Below are 27,367 nucleotides of genomic sequence, written 5' to 3' on the forward strand. Positions count from 1 at the left end.
AATGCACATGTATTGACTAAGTTAGAACTGATTTACTTTTGTAGGAACAAGGCAGCAGTGTTCCTACACCTGGCTTTGTTTTAATAATAATAATAATAATACATTTGATTTATAATGCCCTTTTCATCAAAAGATCTCAAAGTGCTACAAGTTAGAAACAAAAAAGAAAAAAAAAGATGAAAAAATAAAAGTTAAAAAGCATCTAAAGGGTACCAAAAGCTTTGTTAAAAAGAAATGTCTTAAGACCTTTTTTTTAAAACAGTCAGTGGATTGAGGTGCCCTCAAGGTGTCAGGGAGGGCATTCCACAGACGTGGGGCAGCAGCACAGAAGGCCCTATCTCCCATTGTCCTGAGTCTGGTTCTGGGTATGTGGAGGAGGTTTGAGTGAGTGGAGCGGAGGGAGGGAGCGTGTTGTGTTTTGTGGGTTGATAAGTTCTTTGAGGTAGGGGGGGCATGTCCATGGATGCATTGGTGTGTGAGGAGGGAAACCTTGTACTCAATCCTGGTGGAGACGGGAAGCCAGTGGACTGAGTGGAGAATAGGGGGTAATGTGCTCATGGCGGTGCCTGTAGCCGGCTCACAGTCACCTATTGCCGGCTAAACACATCTTGCAACTGCCGCTCTGATTTTAGCGTTTTATCGCACGACAGTTCACGTTACAGCGCTTTACTCAGTTTAAAATACTTATACTATTGATAATATTGTCTATTGGTGAAGCATTGATCACTCTGAGGGGTGATCAATTTCTTTTGAGAAAAATAATTCAGCAGAGGCAAGGATATATAGACCAGAAAGGGGGCAATCCAATGCAACCCCCCGGAAAAATCGCACCCTGTGTTTGTGTGTGTGTGTGTGTGTGTGTGTGTGTGTGTGTGTGTGTGTGTGTTACCTCCTCCACATTGAACAGTACAGTCCTGCCAGCTGCTGTGCGTCCAGATGTAGAGATACTCTGGCTCCCTTGGCTCCTCACTGCTCCTGTCCTGAGTTGTGTTCAGGGACACTGTGTACTCATAGTGGATCCCGTAGCTCTGGTCATGAAAGAGCAGCACCTGGGAACATGACAGCAAGGGGTTTAAAGAAAAGGGAAGCTGTATATAAAGCTTACCAACCTTCACTCAGTTGATCTTTATTTGCAGAACTCAGGGTTCGAATTACGTGGGAGCCAGTGGGAGCTGAGCTCCCATAGAGAGAGGATGAGCTCCCGTGAAAGCAGTGAAATCACACACCTGTGGGGGTCTCTAAAAATCATCAGCACCATTATTTAAATCACAAATAAAGCACTTTTCCCAAACACACGGATCTCTGAAGCAGACCTGTGCGTCGCTTATAGTGTCCACTCTCGCTGTAAAAATAGAGATGAGCAGCACGCCTTCCGTCCGGTTTATAATGGACGCGCACTGCTGTCGACATGCTGCGGCAGACGTGTCGCGTTTGTGCTCCGTGTATTTCTGTCGTATTTTCGGTTTCCCACCTCCGATGTAGAGCAGCGTACAGCCACTTCCCTAAACTTTGTCTCATTCAGAGACCAGAGTCTCAAACGGGGCTCGAGTCTGTCAGGAGGTCTACGGTATCAGCAGAGCAATCACGTAATGCACAGCAGGCTATGGTGCAGGTAGATTATTTTCTGAAATATAGTGACTTTATTCTTGTAATAGCCTATTATCACTTTATTTTTCTCAAAATATCACGACTCCTCCAAATCACAGAGAGCACAGATGGGATATATTTTGAATGTGTACAAAGTTTTGAACATGAGTGCTCATGTTCAAAACTTTGTGCACATTCAAAATATATCACACATCTGAAATATTACAGTCCAGGGCTTTATTAATCCATTCAAATGAATAATGTATATTTGAGGTGAATTATTGTCATGTGCACATTTAAGGAGGTTACTTCCTCAACAAAAGACGCAAAAGAGAAGGGAAGAGTAAATGATGCTAGGTTACATGTGTGCTGACTCAGATATAATTAGAAAAGTCGATCTACAGGAGAATAAATAGCAATACAGAATGCCTGAGAGCCTTATTGTAATATATTCCATTATGTTTTCATATTTGGATTGTAATCTGTTTCCCTTTAAAGATATTCCCAGCATACATTGATTCAAAGATCAAAAATTCACCAGAATGCAGGAAATGAAATGTTTAATGCTCAATTTTTTTTAAAGAGACCCCCACAAAGATGAAATCATAATTCAAACCCTGGCAGAACTCATTTTCAAAGGGTAGCAGTAAGCAAACATAGCCAGGTCTACAGTAGTAGTTGCTTCCAATTAAACAGTTAATCATTACGACTAGAAATTTTCCATTGGACAGGGTTGGCCTGCGCCAAGCCAAGCTGCGATTACATGGGTTCCACTACAGCCTCACAGCAGGGGATAACTGCACTGTGGTCCTGTTTGGCAGCTTTGGTATACAGTATATGATAGACTCAAATGTTTAAAAAAACGAAACATTTTTTCAGTGCATTTAACTGCCCTTGTTGCACTGGAGCAAGAAAAGCAAAATGGACAGTAGTTACACGCTGTGCAGTGAAGCAGGTTGGATCAATGACTTCTGCTAAGAGAGGTGTCTTGGTTTCAGTAGCATGTGCAGTGTAAGTCATGGTAAATGTCACCCCACCCTTCTTTGTTTTTCCATGCAAGAGTTACAAGGATTTCTCCATGCACCTTGGACCTTAGAAAAGGAAACAAGTCTAATAGTGGCACCGAATATTATATTCCTTGAGCAATGGTGCTGTAAACACCCCAAGCACTTTGGCTTCCCATTCAGGCTATTTTGGGAAACCCGACACTGTGTCCACTTTTTCTCCTTTTCTACAATGACATTTTCCAGCAGCTCCTGCATGAAAACTAGCCTACGCTTGACAGTGTGGTCTGCTAGTCCACACAGCATTCCGGGATGGGCGAAAAACGTGCTCTGGTTTATTGGCATTTCTCTAAACCAATCACAATTGTCAAGGGCGGTGCTAAACCCCAGACAAAGCCACGGTGCCCCTGCAATATAGCCTCGGGAAGTGTGTGGGAAATGTGTTTGTTCAAAAGTAGTTTTAGTGGTGCAACAGAAAACTCAGATTGGACAGATAGTCCCTGCAGAGATCTGAGGAGCAGTTAACCATAGTCCTCATAAATCCATCAGAGGTTAGAACAGTTTAGAATTTCAACACAAAGAAAGCAGAAGGTAACGGACACCTGGCCGAAAAAGGGAAATCCGGCGGAATTTCCGTTGGCAACGGAGCAATCCCAGAAACGGAATGTCGTGGATATAGACTAATAGGAGCGTATCCAGCATAGGGCCTGCTACTCTTATTAGGACAGCCCGAGCACCAGTGGACAAAAAAACAAAAGAAACAGACACCTACTATTAATGGTACATTAGTCAAACAAAATAGAACGTGTCCATCATATACGTGGTAGGCAAAACTGACCAGTTCATATCTAATTTACAGTATAGTCAATGTTAAAAAAAATTGATAACCCTAAATAAATAAACAGTCACACAAGCATTATCACCAGCAGCAGGGTGTTCAGTCCTGCCACTGTATCCAGGGCGTATTGTGATATAACAATCAGAGGAGAGAAAGTGATGTGTTTACCATCAGGTATAAGGGTGTATTAGTGGGTCCCTTGGCAGACATCTTCTCCCACAGTCCCCTTCTAACATAGCGCACCGTGGTCCCGGCCAACTCAAACTCTCCTGGAAGCTCGATCTTCCAGTCGCTGTTGATGGACCTTTTACTGGAGTCTTTCAGAGCTGTGAGCGAGACAGAAGAGGTCAGAGGTATTTCACGCACAAACCCTGTGTTTGACGTGAGAAAATGAACACCAGTTTTGTGATGTCACACCTGGTTGTCTGGTTGTCTTTGTCCACCAAATACCAATGTGTGCACAGTATATTTGTTTGTTTGTTGTGTTTATTGGTGGAATTTCAGTTTGTTTCATCATGAAAAGTTGTAGTGTTTACGCTGGAGTTTCAACAGGACAGACAGTGACAACTACTCTGTGTCCTTTTATCAAATGTCATTTTGAATTAATAATTCAACATTTTGGGAAACGCTAAATGCTTACCCTCATGTGTGTTCATTATCACAGAGTTGGAGTCAGGATAGGGTTAGCATAGCTTAGCATAAAGACGATGCAGAGAGAAACTACACCTAACAACACCTCTAAGGCTCACTAATGAACATGTTGCATCTTATTTGTTTAATCAGTAGACAAATGTAAAAATGACAGTTTGTGGTTTAAGGGGGAGTTATGTCTTGTCGTCAAAGTGAGTTAGCCAGGCATGGTACCAGACACATACCCGTACAGACACCATAACCTGTGCTAATCAACCATATCTGGCAGCCTGTGCTATAGGCCGAGGTGATGGGCGGATGGATACACTGGTGTTTAGATGTAGGGGTGATATATGTTAAATTTTAAAGTGACTTAATGGTTAAATTGAAAGAAGCTCTGGCCAGTTTGGTAAAGGAAGAATTTGGCGCTTTTCAACCTTATCTCTATCTATCTGAGTTAGGGATATAGTGCAGAAAAGGGTCCAGTTCTTGCTGTTACTATCATCTGTGAATCTGGGGCGCAGCTGCAAAATCTGTTGTTCTTCCTCAATACTAAGCGAATGCTGAAATAATTATTTGAATGTCTATTTTTTTTTTTATATAAATGTGTTGGCTAACGTTAGCGAATCTCGCCTTTCTCAGCTTAAGCCTGTTTTATGGTTCTGTGGAGGCTCCACGCAGAGCTTTCGCCGTAGCCTACGTAAGTGGCCTGATGTTTATACTTGTGCGCTGGTGTGTGCGTCGAGCCGGCATGTGTGTGTGTGTGGGGGGAGTGATGGAGAAGTGAGAGAGTGACTCTAGAGTCATAGTGAGAGAAACAAAGTGTCTCCCCTGTTCTTTCTGTTCTTTTCAAGGTGGGAAATATTTAGCAGGAAAAGTTAACCCTCTCATTGATTTCATGTTTATGGAGATGGAGAACCAGGAAATGAGTCGGGGGAAATGCAACGCTACCAAGCCCAATGCTTATGTTATCATTATTAATTTCATGAAGATAAAATACAAATATACATAAAATCATATAAATGCATAGTAGTAGTACTAAAGTAGTTGTGTGTAGACACTGTAGCAGCTGCCAAATGTTCACAAAGAAACATGGTATTGTGTTTGTGAAGATAGCAGTGATCCTTCTCAAATGCATCATTACCCAGAAAGCTATGTGAGGGTTTGTCCTCCACAACTTTGATCCTCCTGGCTCCTGCAGGGATAACCAAAGCTTCGATGTATCCTGATAGACAGAAACATAAGGTGAAAACAAATTCAGAGGCAAACTGAGTATAGGGTACACACATCCAAAAAACTTCTACAGGTGCTGGATCAACAAACAAACTTAAGGCAAAAATCTGACAAATCTAAATTTGCTGGGAGCTATCAGTACAGTGTGCAGATATTGTGTCTGTCTTTTGAAAACATATTCAGAGGCATACAGAGGTGGTGATGTAGACAAGGATGGGCTAGTGATGTGTTTGTATCAGAGATGCTCTATCCTCTGTTTCTTTCCTTTTTAGTGTTTTCATACTTTTTTTTAACAGATAAGCTGCTTGAGCTTGATCACCAGAGGTTGCTTGCCAACCATTTCTGACTAGAAAGCTGCAACTGGACACACCCACACGTGGACAAAAGTCAGCTTTTGAATCTATTGCTCCTTGCGACCATATTTAGGATATGTGATTTATATATTTCATTTCTGTATGCCTTATAATTTAGCTTTCAATGTCAAGTAAAGCTGCAAGCAGCCTCATGCATCTTCTGGCAGCCAAAGTATATTTCCAGGATAAAGCCATACATCCGGCACGGGATGCTGAAGAGTTATATAGCAGCAGCCTACAACGTGAGAAGAGCAGTAAAGGAGACAAAAAGGGACTACGGGAAGTACAATTTCAGGAGGTCAACCCCAGACGCATGTGGCAAGGTCTAAGAACTATGACAGATTACAAATCAACCCCCTCTTCCGTGTAAAGTACTGATGCGTCTGTAGCAAGTGAGCTCAATACATTTTATGCCCGCTTTGAGGCCATCAGCAGCCAACACGCAGAAACAGCTGAAGCCGAGGTTAAAAGATGGGTGGGTGCACCTCACACACCTATCTCTCTTTCTGAGCATGACGTCAGGAGGGCTTTTAAGCATGTGAATAACAAGAAATGGCAGGTCCTGATGGTATCAACGGGCGGGTCCACAAACCTTGTGCTGACCAACTAGCGATGGTGTTCACAATGATATTCAACCTGTCACTGGCTCAGTCTGTCATACCCACGTGCCACGTCACGAAGTCTACCATCATTCCAAGAAAACAAAACCAGCCTGCCTGATCTACTGGCAGGCACTACTGGTCAGGGATGACAACTGCTCCTCACTACCAAGCACAGTGGACCCATTACAGTTTGCCTACCGTCCCAACCGATCAACGGAAGACGCCATAGCACACATCCTCCATACCACCCTATCTCACCTGGAAAAGAAAGGAAGCTATGTGAGATTGCTGTTCATTGACTGTTGTTCAGCATTTAACACACATCACCCTCCAGGCTAGTCACAAAGCTAACGCACCTGGGATTAAACTCCTCACTGTGCAAGTGGATCTTTGAGGGCGGACAAACTTCTTCCTAGAGTCTCTAAAAGTAGAATGGGAGCCAGAACCTTCAGCTATCAGGCTCCTCTCCTGTGGAATCAGCTCCTTGTCTGGGTACGGGGGGCAGACACCGTCTACACATTTAAGAGTAAACTTAAAACTCTCCTCTTTGATAAAGCTTATAGTTATGGAGTGAGGAGTTGCAGCGTTCGCCTAGACCGGCGGGGGAGGGTGTTTAGCTCCAGACAAGGCACCCCTTCTCTTCTCTGCTTCTCTTCATAGTCGTCAGACTCATCTACCAACCCTTATGGAGCTGGCTTAGGTTTGTCTTGGACCAGCTCTTAGTTATGTAGCTCAGCGTAAATTCTGTCAGGGAGACTTCTATTGTGTTGTCTCGCTTCTCTTTAACTGATCAGCTGGGCAGTGGGTGTTACGGTTCTGTATACCAATTAGAATCGGGCACTTATGTTCTAACCAATCACAGCATACTACCATGTTTTAAATCTGTTCTCTCTCCTGCTTCTGTCAGTTGTATTTTCAGACAAGAGTGCGACCCGCCTCTTCCCCTTCTACCTCCAGGCATTTTCGAAGGTGTTCTCGGTCTTCTCCCGGCTGACGGCTCGTTTTTACATCTTCGGATTTTTCTCACCACCACCAGTGTCTAAATTCCATTGGGGGATGTGTTTGGTTTTCCTAAACATTAGATTTGTATAGATACCCCTTTACTAATGGAGTCTAATCTCCAAATAATTATGTTTGTACTTACTTGGTTATATCTTATTAATAAATGTTTGCATATCTGCAACGGAGTCTCTCCTGACTGAAATGCTATTAACGGTCTAGACTGCCGGGGGACTTTCTTTGACACACTGAGCTCCTCTCTCTTTCCATCTGTGTGCATCCATGTTCCAGAAATGCTTGTTACTAACTTAGTTCTGGGGAGCTTATTCCCCGGAATCCTTGTGTTTTCTCGCCTCGCAGTTTTTCTTGGATTAGGGTGGCACCTAAATCATGGTTGCAGCTGCTGGTCCTGCTTGGCGCCGTGCTACGCCCGGCTATGCCCTGCTACGCCCTGCTACGCCCTGAATTACTACAACTACTATTTCTAGTCATAGTTGCATTATCTTTATTGTTACTATAATTGCCACTGTTCAACTGGCAACGGCAGACGCCCTCCCACCAAGAGCATAGGTCTGTCCGAGGTTTCTGCCTAAAAGGTTTTTTTAAAAGTTTTTACTCAACACTGTAGCACTAAATGCTTGCTCTTGGGGGAATTATTGGAATTGTTGGGTCTTTGTAAATTATAGAGTGTGGTCTAGACCTACTCTGTTAAGTGTCTTGAGATACAGTAACTCGTTGTGTGAATGCTGTTTTAGCATTCACAGTATTGTTATCCGATTCTTCAACTTTCATTCTTCAACTTTCTTTGTCGCCTCTAACTTCTGCAGACGTTCAGCTACAAAGAACATTCAAATATCAAAATGTTCAGATATTAAAGCACATGATGGGACTTCTTCAATATTCGTTCTAATATTTATACTTTATACTTCCTTTTTTACAATTAAAAAGTCAATGGCCCTCATTTACGAAACAAACGTACAACAGAAAACAAGCGTAAAACCGGTGTACGGTCATCTCCACGCAAAGCTCGGCATTTATCAATATGGACGTGAGCAGAGGCTACGATCAAATCTCACGTCAAGTTTCAACTCGTGCATGCAAGTTTTCGAGTCAGTGTGGACTTGCGGTCCAGCATTTAATCAGTGTAACAGGAGAAGGAGAAGTAATCAGTTTATCACTTATTGGCAATGGCAGATCTGGCTCTTTTAGACCTCTATGCGCCGGTGCAACAGTGCACACGTACGCACACGGGCCACGGTGGAGCACTACATCGGATTGATTAAGGGCAGATGGCTCTACTTGCATCAGCGGGGGGGACCCTACTATACACGCCAGAAAAAGTCTGCAACATTGTTTTGCCGTGTGTGGTTCTGCACAGGAAAACAGGGTGCCATAAATGTAGTGATGGAGCCAGATGACCCGATGCACAGAGAGCAGTGTCCAGCACAGCCCCAACTGGGGCTATATGAAGAAGACAGGATATTATTCCTCGCTTTAAAAAATGTATAGTGTTATGTTTGGCAATGATATTCAATACAGGAAACAAGACTATGCGCAACATTTTTATATATTCTTCAGGTATTCGTTTCTCTTTTAAAATCGTCATGTAATGGCCACAAGTGAACGATTTATTTCTGCCATTGACTGACATATTTCGGCTTGTTTTCCAGCCTCTCTGCTGTCAGGAGACAGGGTCAGGGTGGTGGTCCAGCATGGGGGGCGGAGGACACGCACTCTCCTTCACAGCTCACTGTTGCCTGGCTCTGACTCATGAAAAAAACATTTATTTAAATATAGGTACACCTACATGGAAGCCTATGAGATTGCAATATAAGCCTGTATATTACTATTAGAACTATAGCATACATACAGTCATGTGAAAAACTTAGGACACCCATGCTAAAGTTGACTAAAAAGAGGAATAAAAAATCATCTTTAGGAAATTGATCTTAATGCCTTAATTAAAAAAATGAGAAAAAAATCCAATCTTTAAGGACACCAATTTTCTTTGTGAATGAATAATGTATCGTAAATAAATAAATGTTCTTCCTTAAAATACAGGGGGCACCCCTATGTTAAATTCCCATAGAGGCAGGCAGATTATTATTTTTAAAGACCAGTTATTTCATGGATCCAGGATACTATGCATCCTGATAAAGTTCCCTTGGCCTTTGGAATTAAAATAGCCCCACATCATCACATACCCTTCACCATACCTAGAGATTGGCATGGGGTACTTTCCATAAAATCATCTCTCAATGCAAATCAAACCAGCTATTAGGCTAACTGAAATAAAACCCAACCCAACCCTTACGCGATCCCGCACGCGCCCCCACCCCTCCTCCATGCAGTTGCTAGTAGTCAAGGAGGACACGGAGGATTAAAAAAACATGATGGACTCTTCAGAAGAGGTAATTATCTTCACTCGAGTTTCTGTGCGGGAAAGTCGCCAGACGACACAATCTTCTAAACATAGCCATACTGAGAAATACAGAGAGAGTTGTGTGGAGCTGATAGTCTTAATTAGCTTTGTAGCAACTCATTTGGCTATGGCTTGAATGTGATGGACGTTCATTAATGTCAAAAAGCTACACACTAAAGCTGTAAACTAGTAACGCTACAGCACAACACTGCATGCAATACAAGTAAGATTAAGTGTCGTGACGGAGTCTGCACAGGTTGCTGATGTAGGCTACTTTTTGCCAGAAGGTGACATAGTGACGAATGCCGGTCCAACCGGTTAGCATAAAATCAAATCGGTTTAGCCTTGACAAACCAGAAATCGACCCAACTCTACTAAGCATTATCAATGTGAGTCTACTTTCGGTTTAACCCTTGTGTTGTCCTGCGGGTCACCGGGACCCGTCCAGTTTATTTGACGTTTTGTACTGGCCTGGCGGGGGGGGGGGGGACCCCGAAGCTCAACACCAGGCCAATACAAAACATCAAATAAACGTATAGTTAACCCTTGTGTTGTCCTGCGGGTCTCGGTGACCCGAAGGACAACACAAGGGTTAAAGTCTTTTCATGTAATCCTTTCATGGTGAGGAACAAGAATGTCTCCGTGCAGATACAGTATTTAGTTACAATATATACAATTATACAATATATAGTTTGTTTTACAAGAGGTTGAGTTCATGAGACAAAGGTTTGTGAACCCAGGCTGAAACTGATCTTGTCGGAGGGTTTGGGCAACATATATCCACAATGAACAAACACACCACTCCCTCCTGAACCCTCAACCCTTCACCTCCCTGCCCGTCCACATACGGTTAGACATTGACTGGCTCACCTGGCTTTACAAGCACAACATTTGATGTGTTAAGGAGCAAATGCTAAATGTTAAAGCATGACATTTTATACAGTACTGTAAATGTGAAACTTCTAACATTTCTTACATTTCATTGCAGACGACTGTTTCCTTCCCCTGCACTGTTACTCTGCCACTTGGCAGGAGCAGCAGGGAGAAGGAAATAGCTCTGATAAAAGGAATGCATCCCTGGCATACCTCACGGCGGGGTTATGGGGTAACAGGGTCAAACAGCTGCTTATGTAACTGTAACTAGCATTTTTGTTAACATTTTCAACGACACAGCCAGGGGAGCCCATAGATAACTGCTTCTCTCATCTATCTACACTAAAACACTCCAGGCCGTGCAGAAAACACACATACGCAGTGCATGAGTGGTACAGGATAAACAGTTGGGGATAGCTCTGGGTTTAGCCATCACACACACGTGCATGCTTGTGTCCAGTCCTGCCATTGTCTCTAAGTCAATTTACACAACAGTGTACTGTAGGGCTGCAACTATCAATCATTCTCATTGTCGATTAATCTGCAGATTATTTTCCCGATTAATCGATAAGTTGCCTGGTCTATAAAAAAATTCAGAAAATTGTGAAAAATGTGGATCAGTGTTTCCCAAAGCCCAACATGACGTCCTCAAATGTCTTGTTTTGTCCACAGCTCAAATATATTCAGTTTACTGTCACAGAGGATAGAATAAACTAGAAAACATTCCCATTTAACAAGCTGGAATCAGATAAGTTTGACCTTTTTTCATGACTCAAACCGATTAATCAATTATCAAAATAGTTGGTGATTAATTTAATAGTTAACAACTACTAAATTAATCTTTGCAGCTCTAGTGTACTGTAATGCAGTGAACAGTATTTCACACATAAAACTAGCAATTGTACTATGAATCTGCTTCTTCTATCACCAAAGGGTTTTGGTGCTTGTTTTAAAGGGAGGGGTTAGATACAGTATATGGCAAACCTCACTCCCAAAGTCAACTCCAGAAAGAATTTGTTGAGTCTGGCCTAAGTTGAATTCCAAGAATATAGTTTATTTGATGTGTATTGGATGAAGTGTTCTATCACTTCCTGTTAGTACAAACTGTGTACCAGCTGCCAAAACATTATTGTATGAGTAATTGCATATAGTACACAGTCTATACCATTGAAATGTGGTATGGGATTGAGTGGCAGACAGTAAGTGATGTGTAATAAATGTTTGATTGGAATAATCAGCAGAGGAACCTCGTAGTAAGCAAGATATGAAACCTGAAGACAATGAGTGTCACCTACAGACGTTAAAAATTTGAAATAAGAACCATCTACACTGCTATGGCTAGGTTAGTCCATGCTGTGACAACTTTTCCAGCAAAACTACTTATTTCCCAATATTTCCAAGGACTTTTACATAATTGATAACATAAGAAGATAAATCCAGTTTCAGGGTGACTAAGAACCCTCATTAGAAACAGAAACACTTCCTGTCTGAATTACAGTCGCTGGATCATCTGAGTTTGAAACTCCTCGTGTTGGTATAAAAATCAATAACCAACCGTGATACCCATTAGGGGTGTTGAAATAAATCATTGCATTGATACATCGCTAGACGATTCTGCATCGATGCAGTGACAGACAATAATCGATTATTGCATACTGATTGTTGATTTTCTATGGTCGCTGCTTTTTTTTGTTATTGCCTTTTGTCTGCCTATTGACTCCGCTACATTTAGGAAGTGTCTTTTTTAAAAGCAGATGCAATAAAAAGGGGAATTCACATATATCTGACAGCTTGAATTTGTTGATGAAAACCATGTGTAGCAATATATAATAAATTTGAGGAGGTGACGCATCGTGATGCATCGGGATGTCAAATCGTATCAAATGGTTGACAGGATAATCGTAAAAGAATTTAATCGAGACCAGTGAAGATTCACACCCCTAATACCCATGTGGATAAATAAGTTAAAGTGGAATTAAATTACTTCTCATTGTGGTGAAACCTTTAAATAGACCACACCGACAGATCCCTGAGCACACAGTAATGACCATTTCTGTAGTATAAACTTCTTTCACGCCAGAGCCCTCAGGCTGGTGAAGATGAAGGATAACGCATTCCTTACTGCGATACTTCAGACAGAAACATCCATGTGACATCTACATTAGGGTTTGACCAGTACTAAAGGCCACTATAATGTTTTATAGGCAGAAGACCGACAGAGACCATTTTATGCTCATGCGTCTTTAAATTTGACCGTTCCATTTCATTCCCAAAGAATTCTACAAAACATGAAATATTAACAGTGTCAGGATGGAAACTAATGCCGACCTCACACCAAACGACATTTCAAGCGATTCCACTGTTGCAGACTAATTTCCAATATCGGAATGAAATCCTGAGAGTCTAGCTAGAGTTGGGGGGCGTTCCCGTCGTCTCCATCATTTGGTGTAAGGTGGTCAAAAAACTCAGACCCAGTCAGTCTTTTTCCTGTCTTGACGTTCCGTCAAAATCAAACATGTTTGATGTTATTGTCCGTTTTAAGTCTTGGTAGGGAAGTGAAATCATGTGAACATTGTCAAAAACCAATGGGTGCACTCCCTCCAGCACCAAACAGGAAGCAGCAAATCAGCTAGATGGTAAACATGGCGGGGAGGCGAGTGAACAAGTCTTGCATCTGTTGGACTGTGGAAAAGGAAGAGAAACTAGTGCAGTAAACAAGAGAGCGTTTTGACGTGTCCTCCCATCTGGAGCACAGGGGCAGCTGTGGCCAGAAGCTGCTGCTGTTGCTACTCCATTGTTCCATTGACATTTCTACCAGGAGCAGCATGGGCATTTTCTTTTCAAAACTAATCTAATTGTTCAGGCTTCCTATTGACAACAAATGTAAAACTGATCACTGCTTTAATAAATAATAAATCAACTGCAACATATCAGCAGTGAATGGCAATGGCGTTTCATGGAAAGTCAATATAAGCTGCATACTCGGCACAGACACAGAGCATACAAGTTGGATACTAAAACACACAGACTCACCCATTCCTTTGGTGTGGTTGAAGTCTCCTCTCACTATCTTACAGGAGCGCCCATCTCCATTACAAACACCACAGCGGTCCTCTTTGGCTGAAGAGCCGATGATGCCGTCACAGCCAATTTTCTGTGAAATCAAACGCTCATGAGTTGCCTTTGTAGTGCACTAAGGGTGTCACAATTTCGATTTAAAATCGAAATAGACCGAAATTAAGTCACAATCTCGAATTTTGAATAAAAAAATGGAATCGTCGATGCTACCACGCCCCCATGTCACGTCTGGTCGGCTTGCCAAGCGGAAAAAAAAACAGAAAGAAAACACACATGTAGCCTGCTCGAGGTAGTCCATTTCCTGATTGATTCTACCACCACTCCAGTGGGGGCGCTAATGAGCTAGATTACTACATACACAGTAGCAGAAGAAGACCAGCTACACACAACGGAGCATACACCGATCGCACTCAGCTTGAGCGAAGCGCTGCCGGCACGAATGAGGTAAAAAAACAGGAGGGAGTCGATTCATTCTCTTGGTTCAGGGACACTACTCGGGTTAATTAAGCGGCTCTTCGGTCAGTTCGTCAACACTAGTGTTGAAGTGCTGCGAGTCAGTCAACCTCCTCTAATTTAGCTACAGCCAGTCAAAAGATAGCATGGCAACTGCAGATGCAGGAGACCCATCGACAGAACTTGAGCCCACTCCTCTTTCACTGAAGTCGCTTCGTGTGGAAGTATTTTGGATTTCCAGTGAGTTATGTTGACAACGTTCGCATTGTCGACAAAAAAGCCACAGTTTGCAAGCTCTGCTATGTGCGTGTACGATATTCTTCCACTGGCAGCACGACTAACATGGCAGTTAATCTGTGTGGTATATGCTCAACTGTTCGGAAATAGTTTGTTAAGACACTTAATTGTTCAGAGAAGACTATGGACATGGCTGTTTTATTGGTTTTTGTTTGTTTTGTTGTGAACTTGAACGTCATCTTCTGTGAAGAAGACTGCAGTAACGAAAGAGAAACTAGATGGGAGGTTATAGATATAAGTTATTATGTCATATTATGTCATATGTTACATTATGTTGAACATGACAAAGGTCAGATATTGTATTGCATAAAAGTCTAGTCTTAAAATGGCATAGCAACCTGTGCTTTAATTCAAAATCGAGAATCGAATCGAACCGTGACCATAGAATCGAAAATGTAATCGAATCGAGTATTTGGAGAATCGTGACACCCCTATAGTGCGCACTGACTTGTGTGAGTGTGTCTTTTCTGTATAATATATAATTGCTTCAGAAAAGAAAAACAAAAATTTGCACTGTATGCAGGGTTAAATCTTGGCATGTGCAGGCATGTGATTGCCAAAGGTCCAAAAAGCAGAAAAATATACAAAGCGTCCACATCCACTCACGCCACACGCAAAATACCACCACGCCCTGATCATATACCACCATCATATATAATATTGCTTTTGTGTGTTTAACTGGTGGAACTTGCAAAAAGCAATCATTCTACCTCTCGAGCATCACACATAGGGCTCAATATTAAGCTGTGTTATGTTTGTGGAGGGTTACTTTGGGGTCCTCCCCCAAGAACTTTTTAAGGTTTTTTACTTAAAACAATGCAATTTTAACATAATATTGAACCGTTATTATCACTACAGATAATGTCCAGAAAACGTAACTTGCTATAGTCAAATAATTATGTTATTATTTACACATATCCTTCATCTGGACATTTAATTCATCTGGCAATGTTTGCCCTATAAATCATATTCTGTAAATCAAAAGAGCGAAAAACTTTCAGAAAACTTTTAAATAATGTTTCATTAATTATTATTGGCAGCAAGGTGGCTCAGTGGTTAGCACTGCTGCCTCACAGCGAGTAGGCACTGCTGAGTACTGGTTTAGTTTAGTACTGTGGAGTTTGCATGTTCTCCCTGTGTTTGCGTGGGTTTCCTCTTGGTGCTCCTCCTGCCATAAAGACATGCATATGAACACATGCCATAGCGCTTGACGTGAGTACTGGCATAACAGCTGGACTATGGCTGCCCACTGCTACTGTGGTCATTTCATTCATCGCACAGATTGGTTTTTGCATAGCAAGTGCATTTATGTTGCACTGTACAGCATTGTCTATGCCTAATTTGAAATTATCATGCCTTGTTTAAAATGTAATACATAAAGTTATTTCTTTCTTTGTGTGAAAAACATTGTGTCAATTTGTCCCAGCCTGTTACGATAAAACTGTAGATAAAGTCTGCTGATTTGGGCGTCTCTGAGATATTTAGTCATCACAACTGACAGAACACTCTCTCAAGCATGTCTTCAGAGCTATAAACACTTCCTAAAGGGATATTTTTGTGGGACACCATACATCAGGATTGAAGATGACCAGGCTCTTTGTAGAGGTGTGAACACAGAGAAAATAATGTATTATTATTACAGGCAGGGGGCAGTAACTGCTGACAGTAGCTTGCATTGTGCACAGTTTGCTGAATCAGACGCCCATATGGGGCCCCTCCTCCAGCCTAGTCAGACTTCCAGGGTCGTCCTCCCGCCAGACAGTCTATTTTCATAGCTACTGAATATATTCATCTCCCCTTTTCCTGTCTGCTTCCTCACTTTCTTTCTTTTTCTCCCTCTCTCCTTGCCAGTGTTTTCATAGCATGCTTGAGTCTCACATGCCAGATTTAGAAAAACATCCATGCCTCCTCCTCCCTCTTTAGCCTCAGTACCTGCCAACTTCTCTTTGTCTGCAGCTCACAGCTTCCCTTCTCCAACTCCTCAACTGCTACTCCATCTCAGTGAATAAGTGTTGAGCTTGGAATGTTTTCGCAAAGCCCAACATATCGGGTCAGTTTAAATGCTGAGCTTTGCGCACACACGCACGCACACACACGCACGCACGCACGCACACACACACACACACACACACACACACACACACACACACACACACACACACAAATACAGCAGTGATATCCCCTCCATCTCAGCCTTGAGAAATGTAGGGTTAGAATGTCTGAATGGTTATACTGTAGCAGCCTGGTGTCGCTTTCAGCCAATTTAATCAAGATAAACACAGTGAACGGCCGTCCATTATGCCACTGCACTCTCGGCTGGCTCCTTCCTGAGTCACGCTGCTTCATTCACTCAGGAAACTAAACCTAAAATAGGCAGTGAATATTTTTAGTAAACTGAAACTAAAAAAAAACTAAATTCATCAAGAAAAACTAAACTGAAACTATATTGCCAGGTTAAAAAACTAATAATCTTTCTTTTTTTTATAAAATGCAAATAATTTCAGTTTTAGTGTTTTACAGAAACTGAATCGAGTTGATTAATTAACATTCCAACAGATGGCACTGTGCTGCAGTTACTTCACATCGGACACTAAATCAGCACCAAGATTAAACGTCATGGCTGTTCTCCAAACATATACATACTTCTGAGATAATCTACCTGGCCCTGACAAAAACAAACTACTGTAAAACTAAATATTTCTAATAAGAAAACTGAAACTAAACTAAAACTAGCAAACACACCCTGAAAACTAACTGAAACTAAACTAAAATGAAACTGAAAAGTGAAAACTACAATAACCTTGCATGCATTCACTGGGCGCAGCAACATTTAGTCATCTGCTTCTGTCATGTTTCCAAAGCTACTGTGGACGTCTGTATGTTCAGTGATGCATGGTGTTCAAGGGACATTAGAGATGTAATTACTCTGCATTCTTTTTTTTTTTTTTACACGTAGATGGTTGACAGTAGATAGAGTTAAAAAAAAAAACTTCAGTACTGTACCGATTCCAAATGATGTTGCACAGTTAAAGGGTAACTGCCATTTTTTTCCAACCTGGACCCTGTTTTTCTTAGTTTTTGTGTCTAAGTGACTGATGGGAACAACAATCTTTGCCATTGGACCAGTATTAAGCGAGATTGCTGCAGTTGCCAGTGGCGAAACAAGCTAGAATGTAAGTTAATATGGCAATTGTAAAGCTTGTATTTACCTTCACAAAAGTGCTTGTTTTGCCACTGACAGGCTCAGATTAAAATTCTAAGTGTCTGACGTCTTTCCATAATGTAGTCAGACACTTAGAATAATAATCTGAGCCAGTCAGTGGCAAAACATCAAGTCAAAATTATATAAGGGTGGTATAGTAGGTGCAGTGTTTCTGGACCTTAAGAATGTATGCAGACGATACAGTTCTTTATTTGCATACCAAAAACAAACAACAGGCTGCAACTAAACTAACTGAAGCACTGGTCCATGTTTCTGACTGGCTAAAAATGTCATATCTACATGTGTGTAGGTGCACAGCAGGCTGCTGTTTTTATTGAAGGAGAAAAACTCATGGTTGTGTCTGATTTTAAATACCTTGGTATCATTTTATAATTTTTAAAAAGCATGTTAAAAAGGTGGCTAATACCATCACATATAATCTGGCTAACTTTAGACACATAAGGCCATATCTAACCACAGAGGCAGCCAAACTTTTTATTAGTAATGGGTGACAGAAACAATATGCAATATAAATGATAAAAAATTGGCCTACGATAGAGATTTTAATTATATTGCACTAATATATCGTGATAATGCATGTTGATGACGTAATCTACCTGCGAAATTTAGAGCCACGAGCTGCAACCGGCTGCAACACATCATCGCCATCTTGAGTAAACATGGCTGAAAGCGAAACTGAGGAGCTGGTGAAAAAGGCCGGTGCAACATCCATTATTTGGACTTGATTTGGATTTAAGCCGCTACAACAGACCTGTGGTCGAGCCATACCATGGAGCCTTTCATCAGCCTGACAATTCACTATATAACGGACTTGAAATCTTAGCAGCTGGTGTTTGCAGACGTTGTACTTCCCCGCTGAACACACGTGTGTGTGTGTGTGTGTGTGTGTGTGTGTGTGTGTGTGTGTGTGTGTGTGTGTGTGTACAAGTGTGCTCCGTCGCTGTTTTGCAGTTTTTACTGTCTATGGCATGGCACTACTGTAAAGAAACTTTTATACTTGAAACATTTTCTTTAGTTGACATGCCTTGTACTGGAAGTATCTTCTTTATTCAAAAAAATGATTGTGCTTTCATTTTGCACTTTATTATGTTTTCATTTAAAGTATCTGTGCACTATACTTGGAAGAATTTTCTTTATTTAAAATAGCCATGCCTTATGCTGGAAGTATTTTCCTAATTCACAGTATGCGTTCCTTTATAAACAAGACACCAGTTTTCATTTCATTAAGAGAACGAAATTAAATTTAAAACCAAATGCGTTACATTAGGCTGCAGGTAAGAAACTTTATGTTTTAAATATGTTTTTATTTAAAGTATCTGTGCATCTTTGCCTAATACTAAAAGTATTTTCAGTACAGTGTCTGTTCCTTAACTAAAAAGACACCAGTTTTTTCTGTTCTCTGCATCTTGAATGGCATTTAAGAACCAAGGACGTAAACTAACTAATTGTAGTGCCTTTTAGAATGGTTTGCACTAAAGGAAAGAAACCTAATACTTTTTCTTTGTTAAAGTCTCTGCAACTAGTGTAACTAGTGTACTTTACTATATACTACTACTTTACTACAGTTTTGCACAATAAATGTTCTCAAAACTACATACTACGTTTCTTTCTCTTTTAAAAAAAATACATTTAGCAGTTTGGCTTTCCTTAGGGTCTAAGTCACCTGTTCTGAAAGGATTCTATTATAATTTATATATCGTGATATAAGAGGAGGCTGCAATGTATATCGCAATATGGATTTTAGGCCATATCGCCCAGCCCTACTTTTTATGCATGCCATGATCTTTTCCCGTATATCATACTGTTTCACAAGCTGGTCCCAAGCAAACATGATAACTCTTAAACCAATAGAAACCCTTTATAAGCAGACTTTAAAAATACTAGATCAAAAACCTATCAGCTATCACCACTGCCATATCACTACTAAATACAACTTATTCAATTTTGACAGTTTCTTACATTATCTAGATGCCTGCCTCATTTTCAAAATATAACATGGGCTTGCACCTCCACCACTGGGTGAATTTATACAACAGAAGAACAGCAGTGGCAGGGCCACTAGGGCAGCCACCGGGGGAGACTGTGATGTACAGTATAGACGTAGTAAGTTTGGCCAAACAGTCTTCTCAGTACGGGCTTCAAATTATTGGAACTGCCTTCCTATTGAACTCAGAGAAAGCACCAGCTATCTATCATTTAAAACCACACTCAAGAGATGGATTAAAAACAATCAAAACTGCAATCATCAATAGCTGGTTTACCTCATCCTAGGTACTGCCCTTCTTTGTATTGTACTTATTTTTTATTTATTTTATTTGTCCTTTTCTCTTTTCTTTTTTCTTTCTTAATTTGCTTTCTATCTTTCTTGCATTCTTTTTTATTAATGTAATATGATGTGTTGAGTGTAAATGAAAAATGTCAATTGATGTGCTTTGTCCCTTTTAAATAAACAAATAAATAAAATAAATAAACAAGCACTATTGTGAAGGTAAATACAAGCTGGATAATTGCCCTATTAACTTGCATTGTAGCTTGTTTCACCGCTGCCGACTGCAGCAATCTTGCTTAATACTGGACCAATGTCAAAGATTGTTGTTCCCATCAGTCACTTAGACACAAAAACATAGGAAAATAGGGTTGAAAAAAAACGGTATTTACCCTTTAAGGATACATGAGTCATTGCTGAGATGTAAGAAGTAAGTATTTTGTGAGCACATGTGCGTCATGATAATTGCATCCATATTGGACATTCTGGACCGGTCTCGGTCTCGGGGTCTCGGTCTCTCTCTCTCTCTCTCTCTCTCTCTCTCTCTCTCCCTCCCTCCCTTGGCCAGAAGGAGGAATTCCTCCCAAACGTTCCAGCATACAACACTTGCAAATGAACAAGAAAGAAAGCAGAGCACTTTCTCCAAGAGACTCCGACAGCTTCGGTGTAGCACTGACAGCTACAAGAAATCATTCCTACCACAGGCAATACAACTTTTTAACACTTCACTGAGTGTTAAATAAGACTCATATACATCACAATACTGCACTAAGTGCAACTTGCAGAAACATAGGTTTACTTACTTTATAAATATTATTTAAGTATTCGTACATTTTTTTTCGCCATTTGTATACGTTTGTACATTCTTTCCTTTGCATTTTTTTTTATCTTTACTTTTTTAATATTTGTTCTTGTATCCTATCCTATTTATTATTTCTTGTATATTCTGTATGTGTTGTGTGGGATCAATAAAGTCTATCTAATCTAACCTACTCTAAACAACTGCTAATGATCATGGTACCCTACATGTCTTTATTTGTGTATTTATTTAGTTCATGACTGATTCATTTTTCCCCAGTGATGACTCGAGCTCTAAACGAAGAGTTAAAGACTTATGATACCACCTTGTATTCCACCACAAAGCTTGAACCCCACACAGTAATGATCCAAGAGTGGGAGAATTATCACGGTCACAAGTCCTCCAAACTTAATGACAAAATATTGGGGATGTCAATCAATGAAAATATTTAATCGCGATTAATTGCAAAATAATCAAAAATATCTCATCCAAATGTACTTTAAAATGGTATATTAGGGATACTTTTGGGTTGGTTAGAGTTCAAAATAGAGCTAGAGTTCATTGTCAATTAAACAGAAACATGTAGTTTTTATGCATGAGGGCAAAGTGTTCTTGATCAGTGCAGAAGGGAAGGGACATGGCAGAGATATATATGCCCTGCTGCTGAGAGAGAGGCTGCTTCTTGTCCAACAATCATCTCTTATTGAGAAACAGATAAGAGTGGCATGCTGAAAAAGCTTACAAGAAACAAAGAGGTGCCTTTTCAGTTTGCATGTGACGTCACAGCACTATGAGAACGCCCACCTGGAGGGCAAAAAGAAGCTGCCCTCAACTGTCCGTGAAAGAGTCAGCACAGCTTTTACCACACTGTAGCCAAAATATCAGATAGTTGTTGTTCAATTGGATACACAAACCGAAGAGAGACAAGCCTGGGTTGTGTTTCTACAAAATCACATCTCAGAACGAAAACCCAGAGAGGAGGATATTGTGGATTTGTGCAATTTATATGTGCAACACTAATGTTAACGTTATGCTGACCACTGACACTGAACTGACCACCAACGCAACCAACGACTGAGGTCAAGCTAACCGTATCTCCCATCTCCATGGCTAAACAGCTCATTTTATTTAAATACTTTTACTCTGCTCCCTGACACTTCCTTCTGCTCTGCCAGTCCTGGATTCTACACAATATAATCTATATTGCTAACGTTATGTAGTTAACGTTAAACATCGCTAAAGTAGCCGACAGCTCTGACAGGGAAGTAACGACACACATGACGTCACACAAATGGGCCGTTTCATTGACACTCCCACCGCCGCACCAGGCCATAGAAAGTGTAATGGTATTTGATGTGTACCATTCAATGACATGATTTGGAAGAAGTATTCCCCAGTATGTGTTTGTACCTGACACCTTCCGTTCACACACAGGTCGGCTTCGTATGGTCCGCAGGGCGTCCCGTCCATCACTCTGTCAGCCATCAGGACTGGGACATCTCGACCCACTGGGCTGCAGAACAACACGCACGGCTTCTCTGCACGTGCGCGCACACACACACACACACACACACACACACACACAATCATGTTATTAGTGTAACTTCTAGTAGGGCTGCACGATATGAGGGAAATATGCGATAACGTAGAATATCGCGATAACAATACTAATTGCGATAAATAAACAGATATTAAAGTGTACTCAGTTCTGCTGCTTTCAGTATTCTGCTAACATACAATACAGTGCTTGCTGAATTTAAAACAAATGAAAAGAACTAATTTCTAGTATTCTTTTATTGAACAAATTGAACATTGAATTGAATATAAAAAGGCACCACTAAAAAAGAATGACATTACATTTAATGTGCAGTTTTCTACTGATGTTTTCTTTCAACTAAAACAAAAAATCTGTTTTGTGTCTATCGCAATATGTTGCAGCCTTTCGCGATGTGTATATTGCGCCAGTTGATATTGCGATGACGATAAAAAAAAACTATATATTGTGCAGACCCAACTACTAGTGTAATAGTAGGGCAAAAAAACGTGTTTCCATTCAGAAATACTTTAAAAACAAATGAAATCATCATCACAGTCAACAGAAAAATTACACTAATGAACAGGGGCATGTGGGTGTAAGGAATGTGTTGATGATATCTTACTTCTAAAGCACTCAGAATGTGGTGACCCGAAAGGGGGGTAGTTTTTAAATATGTCCCCAAAGTATGACTAAGCAAGTATTTGTGTGTGTGTGTGTGTGTGTGTGTGTGTGTGTGTGTGTGTGTGTGTGTTTTTGGAATGTTACAAACTTTAAACTTTGTTTAAATGCTTTAAGCAATTATTTAATAAATTAGAAACTGTTATGGGTTGGCTGTGTTCTCCCTTTCCTGTTTGTGGTCCTTTACTGTCCCCCTTTTTCCCTGTTGTCTGTGTTGTGTTCGTCTGCACCTGAGGCTGCGAGAGGCGTGGATATGGAGGATCTGGGTCAAGGGGCGTGGCCATTCACTCCCACACAGCTGCAGCTCATTCCATTCATCACCTCTGCAGTATATCTACCCGGGCTGTTCACCTCTTCAGCGCCATATCGTTAAACTACTCTTGTGGTAACTTGATTCTGTGTGTCCTGCTCGTAATTTTGTTAAATCCTAGTACTCCGTTTAATCCTGTTTATCCTTCGTTCAGATTCCGCTCTGAAACTGCTGCTACCTGCATCTTACCTGTGTGACCTGCTTCGCTGCCTCCCCGCTGAGACCTGTCCAGCCATTGCTCTGCCGCTTTTTTGCTGAGCTGCCGACTTCCACCCTGCACTGCTCACTCACGTTCCCTCTAGATTCCGGTCGGTGAGTCAAGACTGGACACTCTCAAAACTGCCTGCTCCGAATCTCAGTTCTGCCCTAGATTCCTCACTGCCTGCCTGCCTGCCTCACGCTTCATTACCATCCAGAAGCTACACATCCCAAACTCCCACTCTTTGCACAATTAAGTTTGACTGTTCAAATAAACCTCTCTAACTGCTATCTGCCTCCGTGTGTGTTGTCTCTGTGTTTTGGGTCAAACGGCAAACCTAACAAACTTTCAATATAATACACAGTAAAAGAGTCAGTGTTGTGGGCACGACATTAAGTCAGACTCAGTGGTGAGTGAAACCGAAGCAGAGGGACAGACAGAGCTGTAGCTGTGCCAAAGTAGAACACTTTTTAATTCATTAACTTCATCGGTTATCAGGCAAATAAAACGCTGATTACAGATAATCTGCAAACTGCCAAAAAAAAACCCCGCTCTCTATCGTGTGTGTGTGTGTGTCTCACCATCATTAATAATAGCAGTCAGCATGCTGCCCTTCTTCTTGCTGCTTGCGTGTCGGTTGTAAGACAGACACTGCAGGTCTCTGAAGCTGGGCGCTCCCTTGGGACAGGGAGGACGCTCACAGGCCTTGTGCTCCACACTGGACTTCTGACAGTGTCGCCCACCAGGTCCAGGCCTGCATGCACACACATGGGTTTACTCATAGTACAATACTCGTATCTTTATATCATACTAGAAAAAGCAACAAGATATCTTAAGCTCCGTGTGTGCATCAAACAGCAGGTGATGTTTAAACACTCAACTCTGTACAGACACTGACTGTGGATTCTCTGTCCAATCTGAGATTCATCAAATGCGCACTTAAATGTACAGTAAAACAAATGTAGAACTTAAGGTTGCATGTGTATCATGATTCTACGGTGGGTTTAATTTTAGTAGAGAAGCTACCCTGTTTTTTCACTTATTGTATGTGTGCGATCAGGGCATGAAGTTAACTTTTTTTGACCACCAGCCTTTTGACTTTTTACCAGCCAGTTTTTTTTTTTGCCTCATAAAGGTGAAAAACAGGAATTGCTGTGTCTCTATGATCCTATCCTGTCCTATTGATGGTAGCCTACTCGTGGACATTGCGCCGTCATCACGTGCTGTAGTAGGGGGGCCCGCCTTGATAATTCTGCATAGGGGCCCGGTGTTGGCTCGTTACGCCACTGCATATAAGAGATGAGATGACTCAGGAAAATCAGGAGTAGCCTACGCGCACCACAACAACAAAAAAACACTGCGCACCATAACACATGAGTTGTTGCAAAAAAGTAAAAAAATAAAAAAATAAAAAGGCAACTTGTTTTGGGGAGAATAATAATTATTACTATTAATTAATTACTCTGGGCTGAGATTTCCTAGGAACCTTACCAAAAAGGTCAGGATGCTGCAAATGTTGGTATAATATGAAAACAGCTGGTGGATTTAAGACGCAAAATAATAATTTATTGAATGAATCAAATATGAACATATCTGTCATTGTCAGTGGCTTGCTGATCTTTACATTGTTAGTTAATTTCCTTTCCTGGGCTGGGACACACATTCATACGGTTTGATAAAGTACTTATTGGACTTTAACTTATCATTGCACTTACAATAACGAGTGTAGCTGTCCTCAATTTAGGTCATCCTGTACATCTCATCTGCGTTTTTTCCTGCATCCACCGTGTGTGATTGTGTGTGTTTGTGTGTGCGCGTCAGTCGCGGGGGAAATGGAGCAGCAGCCCCGCCCGCTGCAGAGAGCCGACAGGATTGAAACAGCAGCAGCTTTCAGCGACTTTAGAGTGAAAAATCGTTACAGCGTACATTAATGTTAAAATGTATACATGTTGGCAGGACGGTCTGAAATGTTTTGCACGGTCTTTCGCTGTACGTTTTGTTGGTAAATGTGAGATGTTCCGAGTCACACACGTTTCGTCTTCATAACAGAAACAAGGAAATACATTTTACCCGTTCTCACTCCCGCTTGGTCAGTGGCTGCACGTGGGACTGCTGGGATTGTGTGAGTAATGAAAATGCGATAGGGGGCCCCAGCTGTCAATCAATGTCTTCCAGTGATGTGGGCCCCTGATTGGACCAGGCCCGTAAGCAACATGCATGTTTTATGCATTGAAAAGGGAAATGTTGTAGCATTTTTATTGCAATGTGGGAAAAGTGAAGACAAACAAACACAGTCAGATGGGTGACATACGGAGGGTTGTCACATTTCCTCTGTCTGAACTGGACTCCAGTACCGCAGGTCCTGCTGCACATGCTCCACTGGCTCCATGGACTCCAGTCCCCGTCCACATGCTGAGGGATGGGAGTCTTACTGACACACTCGCCTGCCCTGCACCACTGACGCACGCACACACGCACACACACATTATTGTTACGTGAAATAATATAAATACAATTTCAGTGAAATGTAAACTGTCATTTTCTTCCATTTATGCATTAAAAAAAGTTATAACACACCTGTTGTTTTGCACAGCTTATATGAATAAAGGAGTTTTTTTTATTTGTCTGCAGATCATTATGTTAAATACATCCTGAGAAAATCGTTATATTTTATCGTTATATTATATTTTTTTGTTAGTTCACTTGCTATACACGCATCAGCTTCTATGAGCAGCGAGAGAGATGAAGGTGTGAGTGCATGGAAGCAGTGTGTGAGGGAGACAGTGCTACCTTGTCTGCTCCACACTCGGTTCCATCCAGAGGAGAATCCAGTTTGGTCTTGCAGGATGCATCTCCCTCTACTAAACACCACAGTCCAGCGCACATCAAGTGCTGACAGACACACACACACACACACACACACACACACACACACACACACACACACACACACACACACCAGTATTGACATGATTCAATTCAGCATCAGATTAATGTATTGTCAAATTCCATCAGTACAGCAGACCACTGTGCTGCTCTCAGTTTTCCTCATTTACAAATTCATTATGTATTATGGTTTTCAATGAGTTAAAAGGTAATTTCGTTTTTTTTTCAACCTGGATGTATATTTTTCAAAGCATTGGTGTCTAAGTGACTAATGTGATCAGGCATCTTTGAAATTGGTCCAGTATTGAGCGAGAAAGCTGTAACTGTGAATATTAGTCTCCAATTGCCAGACCTTCCTCCACAGCAATGCAAAGGAGGGTCTGGCTAGTCCACACAGCATTCCGGGATGGGAGAAAAACGTGCTCTGGTTTATTGGCATTTCTTTAAACCCATCACAATCATCTTGGGCGGCACTAAGTGCCAGACGGAGCAACGGTGTCTCTGCAAAATAGCCTCGGGCAGGAAATTGTTTTGTTGGAACGTGCATGTAGGGAGGCGAACTCTGGAATTAAAATGGCTGTCGAGCGTGTGATGAGAATTTTAATTTAATTGTCGGTTCTAGCTCAGAGAATGCCAACACACAAAAAAGCCGAAGATGAGGCTGAAAATGAGGGACATCCGGCGGAACCTCTGGCGGCACCGTAAATGAACCGATGTCAATATAGACTACCATAAATGTAATCCTATAGGGTAAATGCATTGTCAATTTCGTCCACTAAAAGTGCTGTTTTTACCACTGACAGGCTCAGATTATTATTCCAAGTGTCTGACAACATCATGGATATAATCACTATAGATATATACCTTTTTGTTAAAGACTAAGATCCTTTTTGTTTAACATGAAACAGCTCAGAAATAGCTATCGTCACACCCACCAGACTCCACTTAAATAATCAGTACTTTTAGCGTGTATAGAGACAGCATATCTCCACATGTAGATGAGTGAAAAAAGGGTTTACTTCAACCAAACCAGAGTGGTGATTGGTGGAGAGATGAACCAATACGGCTTTTGATAGTTTGACTTTGTTTCTTCTTTCTGT

General features: G+C 41.3%; 1 protein-coding gene across 1 annotated transcript in view; it reads right to left on the reverse strand.

Annotated features, from left to right (window-relative positions):
- Positions 1–27,367, reverse strand: part of adamts17 (ADAM metallopeptidase with thrombospondin type 1 motif, 17) — a 142,090-nt gene that overhangs the window by 14,584 nt on the left and 100,139 nt on the right. The window contains exons 11-18 of the mRNA XM_078257875.1: positions 26,172–26,273; positions 25,693–25,838; positions 23,963–24,135; positions 22,068–22,195; positions 13,575–13,695; positions 5,204–5,284; positions 3,598–3,755; positions 890–1,049 (exon numbers count right to left, since the gene is read on the reverse strand). Of these exons, the coding sequence (XP_078114001.1) occupies positions 890–1,049; positions 3,598–3,755; positions 5,204–5,284; positions 13,575–13,695; positions 22,068–22,195; positions 23,963–24,135; positions 25,693–25,838; positions 26,172–26,273 (1,069 nt within the window). The remainder of the gene's footprint in view (positions 1–889; positions 1,050–3,597; positions 3,756–5,203; positions 5,285–13,574; positions 13,696–22,067; positions 22,196–23,962; positions 24,136–25,692; positions 25,839–26,171; positions 26,274–27,367) is intronic.

Source organism: Sander vitreus, chromosome 1 (genome assembly GCF_031162955.1).
Source record: "Sander vitreus isolate 19-12246 chromosome 1, sanVit1, whole genome shotgun sequence".
NCBI classification, from domain to species: domain Eukaryota; kingdom Metazoa; phylum Chordata; class Actinopteri; order Perciformes; family Percidae; genus Sander; species Sander vitreus.